This window comes from Takifugu rubripes, chromosome 2 (genome assembly GCF_901000725.2).
Source record: "Takifugu rubripes chromosome 2, fTakRub1.2, whole genome shotgun sequence".
NCBI classification, from domain to species: Eukaryota; Metazoa; Chordata; class Actinopteri; order Tetraodontiformes; family Tetraodontidae; genus Takifugu; species Takifugu rubripes.
The window spans coordinates 7,172,069-7,185,439 of record NC_042286.1 but is presented as its reverse complement, the minus strand read 5'-3'; the positions used below and the strand labels follow the sequence as shown (position 1 = coordinate 7,185,439).

The window sequence follows — 13,371 nt, the reverse complement described above, 5'->3', positions numbered from 1 at the left end:
CTGTCATCTATTAACTATTTTAAAGAGACTGACATCTTAAATGTCTTTGTTGGCAAGGCCTTTGTTTTTGCAAGATTTTATAGTAGTTTTAGTTATTTCAGGACAACATATACAGTATCTGTACTGACATATGGTTTGTAAGGGCTCCTGAGAGTCTATATTGTAGGTTTAAACAGCAATAGACGTGCTGGCCAATAATTAAGGGGAACTAAAGCACGTTAAAATAAAAATTTCACCAGTACATTAATTTATCGTGCCGAGACCAGACATGTAATAAAACACAAGACAGGAAACGCCAACATTGGGCTTCAGCTCAACGTGGTTAGCAGAGAAAATAATGTTGTGTCACCCTCTTGTGGCCACAGCGGGTATTACAGTAACCCCAAGAAGAAAATGGCGGACAACAGATAACTCGCGCCCTGCACGTCCAGCGGGGACATTTATCTTAAACAATTGACAGAAATCAGGAAAAGAAGCAAACACCGTGGTAAAGGAGTTAAGCCCAGACACCTGTTTGTGGAGCATCTTTATTACGCCACAAATAAAAGCCAGTAGTTCTGTAAGAGGATCTTGCGTTTTGATTCAACAACATTCTGAAAGTGATGGAAGCTGGGTGTGATGTAAAGAGCCATGGTCAAGCAGGTTTAGGAAACGGGAGCGTGGAGGACGAGAAGAGCTTGGAAAGCAAAGAGGGTGTGGTGGTGAAAATCTAAAACCAGTGTCAGGTGGGAAGAAAGGCGGCGAAACATTCATGAACCCAGTTCGGGTGGGGGAGAACGTGTATGAAAAAAACAAACCCAAACTGCTTTGCGTAATCAATGGGAATGCACACAAGAGCTGCTGAATATACCACATTTATTACTTTTGAACTGATTAATAGAAAGAGTGGGGGCAAGGCCACTCGCATTGCTGTCCTTAGAAAACTGAGGGAGGAAAAAAAAAACAGCCCCAAGCATGTTTTCATTTATCCAAGATAAAGAAAAAGAGCGTAAATAAAGTCCAATGATTGTAACCAGGGAAGGGGAAGGGATGGGGGGGGTCCCGATTTTTTTGAAACCATAAAATTAGACACTGATGCAACTCAACATTTGAAACTGTGCTCTTGCTCTCCAGATCCTCCCAACACGACACTCCCTCCAGCACAGGAAGACGGAGCTGGGGGGGCGTTCAGGAGCCCCCACCCTCCACACACACAGAGCACGACAGATTCTCGAGTGGGCCTGAAGATGAAAATCCACTGAAGAGGGCAGCGAGAGAAGTGAGCATCCTTGGAAGGTGAGGAGAGAGGGCCTACAAAGAAAAGGAGACAAACTGCCCATTTGTCACTTCGGGACACTAAAGGAAACACTCCAAATTCCTACGGTAACTTGTGTTTGGGGGGGGGCTACGCTCAATCTTGGACCATAAAAACAAGAGGATCATCCTTTCCATTAAAAAAGGGAAGAAAGCAGCATACAAAGGGGAAAAGCATATGTAGTGGAATGGGGCGGGACAAAAAAAAAAAAGATTTCACCTAAGGGTGCTATGCGTTTAGTTGTAGTCCTATGAATAATAGTTTCCTTTTCTTTTTACTACAAGTTCGAAGTAAGTCTTTAAAGTCAAAAGAAATCAAGAGAGTCTTCATTTTAGTTTTTTTTTTGTCCTTGGTTAATTCTTCACCCCTGTTAGCATGTTTAGAGATCTGGGTGTAATGATGCGAGGGGCGGACAGGGCTTTGGGGGCGGGGCCACAGCAGTCTCTGACCAAAGCACCCACTGTTACTTGACTCGTCCTTGGCGCTCCTGCAACGCAAAAAAAACAGCAGGTTACACACAAACACACCCCAGTGGACAGAAAGGACTACTTCTACGGTGTTGCTAACCCTAACGGGTTTCTGGCTGCACAGAGCTGAATTCAGCCCCGACTGCGACAGAATAAAACCCCTCTTCCGTGGCCAATCGCAGCACGGCATCATTGTTGACGGGTAAACACGTTACCTGAAGCCTGTAATGACTCCTGCTTGGGTTGCTGGGATATGGCTCGCTGCCCTGGCCCTCCACCTGTCACACAGAACGCAAAACTGAGCAAAGCACCACCCAAACCCATGGAAACACCAAACACACACACGCCAGGGCCACACACAAACATCTGGAAAAGGGAAACACTCCAGCACGGAGCACGTGGAGACACTGATGACACGTCTGCTCTACAGTCATGACCATAACGGTACTTTTCCCCTTTAAAATAATAAATAAAAAATAAACGGGGCAACAGGAACCAGTTACAAGTCAGTTCAGAGGAAGCTTCTTTTTTTTTTTAAAGAAACCCTCAAAGTTTTATATTTTACATCTCACCACAAAACCCAATACTGGGCAGCTCAGTTAAAAAATGCTTCAAATGTACACGTAGAAGCTCGTTTTTTGGGGGTATTTGAGAACAGCTGTAATCAAACAGGCCACCAGATGTTTCGAGAGGAGCAAAGCAACAACGTGAGCTAAAAACCCCAGCGGCTGGATAAGCAGCAGCTTTACAGGCTGCTGCTAAAGCCAGCGTGGACCTCACAGCAACATTTCACTTAGTTCAAGATAAAGGAGTCCTCCAGCATCGCCGGCGTGTTTCATGGCGTCGGGGAGCAGCTACGATCCGTCACAGCCATCTGAAAGCTGCAGGAGCGGCGCCGAGCCGTCCTCCATGCTGCTCAGACGAATCACTTATCTGCTGCACGGCTCTGGGGTTTGGTTCTGGTACAGATGGCATTTACAAGCCATTATTTAAAAATAAGATTAAAAAAATAAATAAATAGCTGGAATCCCCCCCAAAAAAACACACTTAAATGGGCCCACAATTAGATTCAGGATGAAGTGGAACATAAAAATGGAGCGGGGAGCATTCCTAGCGGTCACATGTGGGACGTCCACACTGGTGCCGGTGGACACCAGCACCAGAGGTGAGGACGACTGCTCAGTGAGCTCAGGTGGTTTAGGAGCCACCAGAAACGCAGAGCCCGTCTCATACTAGATACTATGGAAGGATACTATAGCATAGATACTTCTGCCAAACTCAAGCCTCCACGCACAGATTCTGGGCTCCAGACTGAGACATAAACAGGATACAAGAGGACAGAAACAGGCACCACAGTACACAGCTGATATTCTGGTATGTTCTTGGAGTATCTGGATCCAGTCGCCTCGCAAATTTGTTTTATTTCAATCAATACAAGTAGAACGATTCATTCCTTCACCACTGGAACCAAGAGAGTGTCGAGAGAACAGAAAACAGAGCAAACGGAGCAGGCTGGAGCGGGACCCACAGGCGCCCAGATCCCTCCGGAGCAGCTCAACAGGCTGCACGTGCATCCAAACCAGCGTCAGTGCACCCACTCGTGTATCATTACCTTTTTTACACACTCCTCCTCCTCCTGACGCTTCTCATAGTGAGAAAAGTCATCGAAGATGGAAGTGGTGTGTTTATATCCGGCGATGATCTTCAGCACCTGCCGGGCCTTGTCCAGAGGTACCTCCTGTGTGTCCCGAGAGTTGGTCACTGGCTTGTTCTCGTTGTTCTCCAGTCGAATGTGCCGTAGCTGGCTGTTGGGAACGTCCTTTACAAAGATCCAGCGCACGTCGAAGCGGCCCTTCCACTTGTCCTGCGACCACACGCCGGCAGACGTGTTGTAGTCCACGGGCGAGCGCATTTCCGCCACGCCACAGAAGTGGCCGCTCCCGTTGACGCTGAACAGGAGATAAAGCGGCCCCTTGGCGCCCAGAGAGCGGTACGCCGCGTCCAGCCGCTTGTTGCCGTGCTCCGTGCTGCACCAGATGTTGTATTTGATGGAGCGGTGGATGTCGTCCTCAGAGTAGCTCTTGATGATAAATACCCTGCCCTGTTTGGGATTCCAGTCAAAGTCCTTGGGGTTGTAATTGTTGACCATGCGCAGCTTCTCCAGGACTGGGTGGGGCTCAGAGGGGACCCCAGGGAGCACCGCCACACCGGAGGAGGTGGGAGGCGACTGCCCTGCCCCGTTCCCGCTGGGGTCCCCGAAGCCGTTAGCCCGGTTCCGCGGCGCCACCCAGCGAGACGGTTGAGGAGCTTGTTGTTGGCTCGGTGGTGGAGGACCCTGGGAGAGAGGAACCTGGGGGATCTGAACCATCCCTGGTTGCCCGGGTGGAAGCTGATGCGGGCCCAGCTGGGAAACAGTTGGTACCAATGGTCCGTTGCTGAGGGGCATCTGCGGGTTCCCTACAGCAGTAGCCCCAGGCTGGGGCGACACCTGAATGGGTGGCTGCCCATTGCTGGGATTCAGAGGAACCTGCTGAGGGGCTGCAGCTTTCGGCATGGTGCCCTTGTTGTCCCACGTGCCAATGTCCATGTTGTGTTTGATGGGCGGAGGAGGCAAGTTGGCGCCGGCCATCCCACCCTTGGTTTTTAGCTTGGGTTGAGGCTTGGCCGGCTTGCTGGCAATATCAGCCCAGGAGGCTGGCTTGGCAGTGGCAATTGAGACCGGAGGCATACTGGGGGTTCCTACAGATGACACTGGGCCGAGAGGACCCGCACCAGGTAAGCCAGAACCAACCACTTTAGGAGCCATGTCCCCGTTACCACCCGGAGCGGCGCCGCCCAGTTTAAGACCCGCCATGCCCTGGTCCAGGCTGTTCATTCCAGGTGCCTTGTTAAGAGGCTCGTTGGCACCGGGCGCAAACGGGGACTGTCCATCGATCATGGCACCGCCGAGTGAGCTGGGGGCGTAGGCGTAGCTGCTGCTGTAGCCAGAACTCTGCGGCGTCCCCGACTGTCCCTGAGAGCTGCTATTGCCCCACGCCGAGAAATCAATTCCACCGGGGAAGAAGTTGAAACCGTGCTGGTTGAGGAATGGGTTGCTCCCCAGAGGGCCTGGCTGTCCAAACATAGCGTCCGGGAGGTAGTGGGGTTCCCCATTGCTCAGCTGTCCATAGGAGGCCAGGTAAGGCATAGGAGGGTCACCACCCGTGGACCATGCTGCCTCGTTCAAGGAATACGAAAATCCTACGGAGGGGCTGTAGTAGCTGGGCATGTAGGAGTCCGACATGGCCGTATAGGCATTGCTCTGGACACAGAAACAACTGGGTTTTAGTCACATTACAATACATTAACAAACAAATCTTTCCTCAGACACAAATTGATAGTTTTAAGATTAGAAGAACATTTTAACTTATAGAAGCAGAGATCAGACTGGTATGGACGGATACCAGCTCCTCCTCAGCTCTTCTTACTCATAAAAACAGTTTAATTAAGCTTCCTGTATCAATTTAGACCTCCTGAGTTAAATTAATCGGAGTTCTAAAACAACATTGAAGCTGCAGGTCCATATTAACAGTAGCACGTTGCTCAGCAGCTACTGGTGAGGAGACATTTTAGGTATTTCTCCAACAGACTGTAAATAATGCAGACACACTGCTTGGCAACACAGGTCCGTTTCTCCTTTTGAACAACTGGCTGGTTTTTGAATGTTGATTGGCTGACAATCAGGAAGCTTAATGCATCAATTAATCAGCAAATATTTTGTTACAGCGTGGTAAATAAATCCTGAAGCCCATCACAGCCAGGTCCAGGTTACTTTCTTTCCTCTCCACGGGAAGAATAAGAGAATCACAGCAGTTCAGAAAACATCCAAATGTGCTTTTAATACCAAATACTGCAACCTAAATAATAAATTGTTAGTCTCGTAATTGCCGATTTGCTAAAGCAAGTAGGTATCAGGTTTATTCTGATTTATTCAACGAAGAAAGTGGCCCACATTGGTCGCCTAGTGGAAAACTCACCTGTCTTGCCTGAGTACTCAGGTAAGGCTCAAACTCATCATCGTTCAACGTATCCTTTTGGGTCACAGCTCCGTTTTGCACTGGGAAGAGCAAATCTGCCGTTAACACAAAGTCATCGTGACTGTGAGCATCAACATGAAACATCAGCATTCTGAATCAATACCATTCAAACATGGATCAACTGTCACAACTGGTGTGAGAGCCAAAAATGTGTACACGGGTATAGATCACATCAGGGAATAATTAGCATCTGGCTTTGGGATTATGATCTAGCCATATACTGATGATCAGAATCTAAACCATCTCACCGACTCCTTCCAAGTTTCCGCGCGTTGGTTCTTCCAAGCGATACGCAGGGATTTTTAAGACAAAGCATCAATAAAGACGCTGGCAAAATGTACCAATGCTACGACCTGAAGAGTGCGGAGACGGGGAAACGTGAGGCCCGTTAAGAAATGGAAAAAGCATGTCGGAAGACGTGTCATTTCGGGTTAACCTAGCAACAGGCTAACGTAGCGTGCTAGCAATGTGGTTAGCTGCGCACAGTGCGCAGCGTCTCCATGTTAACGAGCGCCAAGGGTCCGTTCAACATGACGGACTTGGCCAATATTATCCGAGCAGCCAGAACGGAATACAGAGACGTGGGGAAGCGAGGCGCTTTGTAGTGACACATACGGTGGCACATTCGTGACTAAAAATGTATCCTCGCACCTGTCGAGGCGACAAAACGCGTTCCAAATGCAACCAGGAAAAGGATGCTGATGTGTATCGCATTGCTATTTAACGTTAGCCAGAGAGGCAATAGCAATGCTAACCGTGAGGAGCCTCGGATGCTCACTTTCAGGGGCGCCCAGCAAAATTGCGACGGAGGAAGACCGAGAGAGCAAAGTATAGAATTTCCGGATTCCAAAGTGAACTTAAAGTAAAGACACGTTTTAACATGGGCCAGTTATGCGCACCCAAGGTATCGCATCCGTGCACCTTGGATTTTCAAAGCGCACCGCACGCACCGTTAAAAGACCTGCACAGACGCACCGCGATGTTCAAATGTTTATCCTTACCTTTGTTAGCTTGGCCTTTCGGTCTCTGGATTGGGTCCAGGTGATTCATGAAGGTTTGATTTATGAGAAGAGAGGAAGGGGAAAAATAGATGAAGAGATATTTTTTCAGCAGTCAGATCCTTTAGCAGGTGGTCAGGCCTACTGCACTACTGAGCCGCTGCCTCCGAGCTAAGCTATCCTAGCTAGCCGTCGCGATGCTGAGAAATTTGGCCCTCGTAAATGTTTAGAAAATTGCCCTCTTTACCTGTTCAAGAAGGCTGCTTGCTGACATGTCTTTCCACCCCGGAGCCTGTGTAAGTGTATTTACTCCTAACAAAAGCACCTGGGTGTAGAATTGATCTAACTATCGCAGACTTTTCAGCCAAGCACCCCTATCTCTCTACGGAGCCTACTTTCTACACAATGGCGGGCAGCAATTTGCTTGACAGACTACTCAACATGGCTGGGCGGCCCTCGTCAGCCCGCGATGGCGTTTATTTAAAGCAGACGTGCGCCCCCTGCCGGCGCGGAGGATCCCAGCGTCTGCAGCGGTGGAGGGTTTGTTCGTGGAGTAAATGACAAGAAATGCAATTATCACGCCCAATTAAATAAATTCTGTAAGAAATAAATAAGGATATTGGCCTCGATTAAAGTCAGATACTGATCTGAAAGGTGGGTGTTTAGGAAATATGTAACGATTTTAAAAAAAATAGATTTATTTAAGAGGGTACTAGAGCCTGAGGGTCAGCATGCGACACGTAGGGAAAAAAACACTGAAGTCGTGTATAAAATGCAGCACCGATTTCCCACTCTGTTTGTAACTTTATCCAGCAATCCAGGCCATGGTTTGCTTTAAGATCAAAGCCATTTATGCTCAAAAGCATTGGCATTGATTTTAATGGGCTTTGAGGGATTCGAGGTCCCTCCGGAATCCAGAACGTCGCTAAAATTTAACGAGATCTTCCTCGAACCATGATTTCCTGAAAATTTAATCAGATTCCTTAAATTTTATTGCATGTATGCATTTTGACGTTATTTTGTTGACAAATGCGAGCTGCCATATAACCTCCTTAGTCGATTAGGTTTAGTCGATTAGGTTTAAAAAAAAACCCAAAGATTTATTAATTCTTGGAACATTATATCTGAAACCTTGTCAGTAGCAGTATTTTTTCCCCCTGGCTTTTATTTGCTTCCATTCGACTTAAAACGCCATTAAGGAACAGGAAACATATATTTAAGATCGCGATTTCATGCCCCCGCCACAAGGAGGAGGACTCGTTGCAGCGATCGACATGCCGCCCATCAGTCACGGTCAAAAACCAGCATAAATGGGACACTATTCGGGATTATATTCTTTCACACAGAAATCACAACAATTGCAAAAAAGATTAAACACCCCTCCACATTTAAACGTGTTGCATTCAGTTCATACGGTTTAAATTTTGGGTTGAGTGTCCAACACACTGCTTATTGCTGGGCCTCGTGTTCAGCACTATTCTTTTCTATGTCAATGTTGAAATGGTCTTTACAAATGCTGAATAAATAAAATAACTTTAAAAAAAAAAACCCAAAACAAGGTTTGATTAACTGTGGTCCATCTTCAGAGTGACAGGACTATCTATTTTAAAAAGAATGCTGCAGGAAACGGAACGAGTATCTGATGGTGAGTGCATGAATGACGGCAGTAGCAGCACGATATTTGACTTATGAAACACGCCTAGGACAGTAGCATGGCACGCACGGATCACATTTCACCTTTCACCTCTCAATCATTTTTGGGTTGTTGACGTTTTTTTTCCCAGGGGGTTGTTGACTGCTGCAGATTGGACAGGTGGCATAGCACAAACAGGAGCTGGACGTCTACCAGCCAATAAAAATAGCTGTGGGCTCCATGATGTCACTGCTGAGTAAATCATGGCTGCTGCATATAGAGCGAGAGGAGAAAAGATGGGTTCTCTTAAAAAAGAAACAGAAACAGCTTCTGTGCGCAGTTCTGTGCGTTTCTAATCATTTAAACGCATCTACTTCTCCTTTATGTCTGATCTAATCTCTCCATGCCTCTCAGCACGGTCCCTGTAACAATTAAATGCCTCATGTACTCATCCAGCCAGTCACAGTCTGCCGGCAATGCCAGAAATGATGCTTAAACTAAATCTGGAGCCTGATCTCACTCCCATACCTGACATTCTGGAGCCCCGACACCATGCTGCTGATGTGGAACCCGATCAGTCATAAATCAGCTCTGTTTGACCATGTGACATGCCACATTTGTGATTCTGCCCTCTGTCCACCACATCTCTTTCCTCCCCCTGTTGCCACCGACACGACCCCTCTGGACCGGAGCCTCCGCAGCAGAGTTAAGCAGGAGGTGACATGCGTCCTTTTATTCAGTTGCTTTTTCATTCTTTTGTAGCATATTTTTATATCAAACATGCAAATGTATTTATATCAAGTGAAAATGTGATTGTTGCTGACCTAGAGGAAGTGAGGGTGTGAGCGTAGCCTCACTGACAGGTTGGTAGGAGCGTCGAACCTGTCGGGCTCCCTGAAGATGCAATTAATCCACTCTCATTTAATAAAGTCATTTAAATTTAACGGTGATAATATTAATAAAATAATATCATATTTGCGTGTAGAATTCCCCTGTCTCTGTATGTTGGAGTTCACTGGAGTCCGCAAAGTGGTTGTAGTTTTTCTTCATAGCAGATAATCAAATAGGGGAGATTCTAATGAAATATATTTAGATTCATTTTTATTAAAAAGCAGCTTTTCTGCAGAGTCGTGCCTTAGTTGCACAGCCTGACACTGTCTCTCTTTCCCTCAGCACAACTTAGCTGAGATATTTCAGTTTCTTCAAGTATTTATATGTTTTTAGGACAGTGGAGAAGTATATGTGCATTCAGCACAATGATTTGATGATCAAACAAAAAGATTTAAAAAATAATTTTGAGACCATTAACTGTAAAAACATCTCTCCAATTATGACTTTGGTTCAGAAGTTCGGGGGTTCTTTACATTAAAAAGATGCGCTTTGAATTTCAGATGTAATTTAATCCACAAGGTAAACTCCGGCACGCATCATGTTTGTTTTAATTATTCATTTCATTTTTAATTTTGGAAAAAAGGACCTCTAATGTGGATTATATATTAATTACCGGGAAAAGACTTGAGTTTCTTTGTTTAGAAATACAACTTTAGACCTAAACATGTTGAGACTGACATGGGCATCTATTCACATTAGCAGTTATTGCTATCTTTAAACAAACATTAAAGGCACATTCATTAATGGCATGACTTGCATTCCATTTAATGGTCTTAAAACACAGGATGGCCCTTTAACTTGTTCCGCTGGTGTCCAGACTTGCGGCTCTCTGGGCTCGGGTGGTCCAACAGGACAATGAGAGGGTTGTTGTTAGAGAGAAAATAGCCGCACACTTGTACAATCTATCAAAGCAGATTTATCACCAACATTTGTGTGGAAGGATGAATGAGCCAAACCTGCCCATATGTGGCCCTTTGTGTGTGTGTGTGTGTGAGAGAGAGAGAGAGAAAGAGAGCGAGAGAGAGGGGTGACTCTGTTTCCGATGACACCCGCTGATGATTGGGAACAGCTGAGATGGGTCTGTGTGGAGCTGGACAACGGGGCAGCTGTACATCTCTGTGTCCGACGTACACACAGGCGCACAAACACACAAGTGCATAAGCAACAGTGGAATCCTGAGGCCTGACCCCTTGGGACCGAGCCAGAGTGAAACCTTAATAAGGACCTTGTTGTTTCAGGAGGCAGCCTTTATGGATCAGGTTCATATCTCAATAGCCCCCATTTTCTAGACAACGACCATGTGGTTGCAGATCACATTCCCTTGATTTGCATACAGTCCTCAACTGTTTTGTTGTAATAATTATATGGTTATGTAAAGGAATGCAATAGGTATGTACTCATTACTTTACTGCACCAAAGTATTTAGAGTGTGGAGTATAAACTATTAATGGTGGTGTTGCAATGTGAATAGTCGTCTAAATAAAACCAGGTTGCCATTACTACTTGTCCTGGCTCTGCAACATCTCAGCCAATCAGAGACTTCCCCGCAACGGACCCCTGCACTTGGGGGCGGGGCCTAGATGTGCTGCAGGGTCACAAGGAGTGATGTAACCCGTGTTTATTTTCAGCACATGCACGTAAATGTAGACACAGAGACACCTCACAGACACGCACGCACATGCGAGGAAACAAATGCACCCTCGCGCACGGACGGTGCAGCGAGAAACCGAGCGTGCACGCTTCAGCGGCGCTGACAGAAAAAAAACTTACTTTCGAGGTTTGGGACCTGCGTTTCTGCACGATGCTCTCGCCGTCTTCTACTTCTTGCCTTCGTCTGCAGGCGTGTACAAGAAGGTGCGCGCGTCGAGGGGAAGTCACGCTGGAGGGAAGGAGAGAGACCGGCGAGACATGCAGTCACGGCCGCTGATAGTAATACGGGGCCTCAGTTCTCTTCTGTCAGCTGCAGCTGTTGATCACACTGGTGCAACGTTCACCATCAACCTGAATGCTCAAAATCATTAAAATGGTCGTCAGTAAACAGCACTGGAAAAGAGTCATAAGTTGGTTACTTTGAATTTGGTGCGGTATATTTAGTATGGTGTAGACCAGGGGTCGGCAACCCGCGGCTCTGGAGCCGCATGCGGCTCTTTGGCGCCGCCCTAGTGGCTCCCTGGAGCTTTTTCAAAAATATGAAAATGGAAATTGTTTTAATATAATTTTTGTAGGAGAAAAACGTGACAAACATTCTTAAAGTTTTCAACATCCCACGATAATGGAAGTTAAACTTAAAGCACCATCGTACAGCAGAGTGGTCACATGGGGCGTCATTCTCTCCAGGATGCGCGGCAGGAAAATAAACATTTCATCATTGTAACTGTCTGAGAGACATGTTAATTGAAAAATTCAGTCAATATTTATTTTACATTTTTAAAATGGTCATAATTTCATTTAATGTCTCAATTCGTTATTGTTGAAATGGCTTAAAAATGTATTGTTCTTTATGTATGTTTCCTTTGATAGGTCACTTGTAGGGTTCTTTTCAAAAGACATCTGTATGATGCGTGGCCATTATTTCATTGGACCGTTGTAGCTACAATCATGAATGCTCATTATGTATTGTGGCCTACTTACCATTTGGAAAGTAGGCTAATACAGCTAATATAGACACTTACCGCCTGTGTTGCCTTCATTATAAGGCTTTTAATTTTTTGCGGCTCCAGACAGATTGGTTTCTTGTTTTTTTGGTCCAATATGGCTCTTTCAACATTTTGGGTTGCCGACCCCTGGTGTAGACAGATACGCCTGTCAGAATATCCGTCATCACCTCCCAATCCTTCCACACAACGCTTCAGTCTTTGTAAGCAACAGGCAGCTCGTCGAGCACTTTGTAAAATGATGGTGGAAAAGGGCTTTGGTGTTCCTGCAGAGGTTCCTCCCATCGCCTTAAAAAGCTGCAGCCTCGCTGTGCCGCATTTCTTGTCCAAACCCTGGCTGCATTTATACTCGTTGGCTTTCCATTCATTAGCAGGCACTTTTAAATGGTTATTCCGCTTAAGGTGGGCGGCAAAAAGTTTTCTTTCTTCTCCTACACATCACATTTTAATCATTCACTATTATTTGATTTGTCTTTATTTCTGTTTTTCCACAAACTCTTTTGAATTTACTTACTTTTAACAACATTTAACTTTAAAATAAAAATCAAAAGTTTCTAAAATGCATGAAGCATTTGAAGTAACATATCCTTAATCACAAGCAGGGAGGGAATGAAGGGGAATAAAGGTTATTATGAACTTTGTATGGTTCAAATATCTCAACAGTGGATCAGGAGTCAAGCAGAGGCGTCAGCTTGTCGGTGATGATGATGCTGGAACAGATGCTGCAGAGCAGTCAGGAAGTATTGAAAACCCGAGGAAGAAAATGAAGAGATCTTTAACAGTTATAGGGGGAAAAGTCAAGAGATGCTGGCAAATACAGAGAGGTCCATTTCAACCATCCAGCAGCTGAAGAAAGACAATCGAGACGTGCAAGAAAAGGTGAAGGAAAACTCTGAGGCGGGATTGCAGGGAACAGCTCCGCAGAATAAAAACTGTGGAACTATCATGAAACACCTGGAGGACCGCTATGACAAGTTACCATTTCTCTGTGACAAGAGTCAAACAGCTGGAGCACCACAGCCAAAATCTGGCCGAGAAACATGAAACCTCGCTCACAAAAGTCACACAGCCGGACGGAAATAATCAAGACCCGCTTAAATATTCCCAGAGAACATCCTTAAAGATTTAAATGCAGGAAAAATTTAAGGAAGGATTTTTGCAAACATATTGATGAAAATGTTTGATGAACTCTAAACACTTTCTCAACAAGATTAAAAACTGTGCTATAATAAACATGCATTTAATATAAAACAATCTGCTCTAAAGTACCAACGCACATTTTATTCAGAGGTCGCTGGCTGAGTTATCAGATTGTTTTGGAATCACTTTCTCGCGGTGTTTTATGCTCTTTCTCCATG

The 13,371-nt window shown here is 45.7% G+C and overlaps 1 protein-coding gene across 2 annotated transcripts; it reads right to left on the bottom strand.

Annotated features, from left to right (window-relative positions):
• Positions 1 to 517: 517 nt before the first annotated feature.
• Positions 518 to 7,630, bottom strand: ythdf2 (YTH N6-methyladenosine RNA binding protein F2). Of its 2 annotated transcripts, none has more exons than XM_029830859.1 (6): positions 7,083 to 7,630; positions 6,839 to 6,863; positions 5,778 to 5,872; positions 3,374 to 5,062; positions 1,977 to 2,039; positions 518 to 1,781 (listed from the first exon to the last, which is right to left on the bottom strand). In XM_029830859.1, the coding sequence occupies exons 1-6, from the start codon at positions 7,107 to 7,109 to the stop codon at positions 1,758 to 1,760; spliced, it is 1,923 nt and encodes a 640-aa protein (XP_029686719.1). In that variant the 5' UTR covers positions 7,110 to 7,630; the 3' UTR covers positions 518 to 1,757. The 2 variants fall into 2 exon arrangements, with proteins under 2 accessions (XP_029686719.1, XP_003962777.2); XM_003962728.3 differs by having other exon boundaries at positions 5,778 to 5,857.
• Between the last annotated feature and the right edge of the window lie 5,741 nt (positions 7,631 to 13,371).

Bases quoted from the DNA above. Each gene is read 5' to 3' on its own strand.
- ythdf2 (XM_029830859.1), bottom strand. From the start codon at position 7,109: ATGTCAGCAAGCAGCCTTCTTGAACAG. The intron at 6,864-7,082 runs GTAAAGAGGGCA...GACCCAATCCAG, and splicing joins CAAGCAGCCTTCTTGAACAG to AGACCGAAAGGCCAAGCTAA. The intron at 5,063-5,777 runs GTGAGTTTTCCA...TTCTGTGTCCAG, and splicing joins TGAGTACTCAGGCAAGACAG to AGCAATGCCTATACGGCCAT.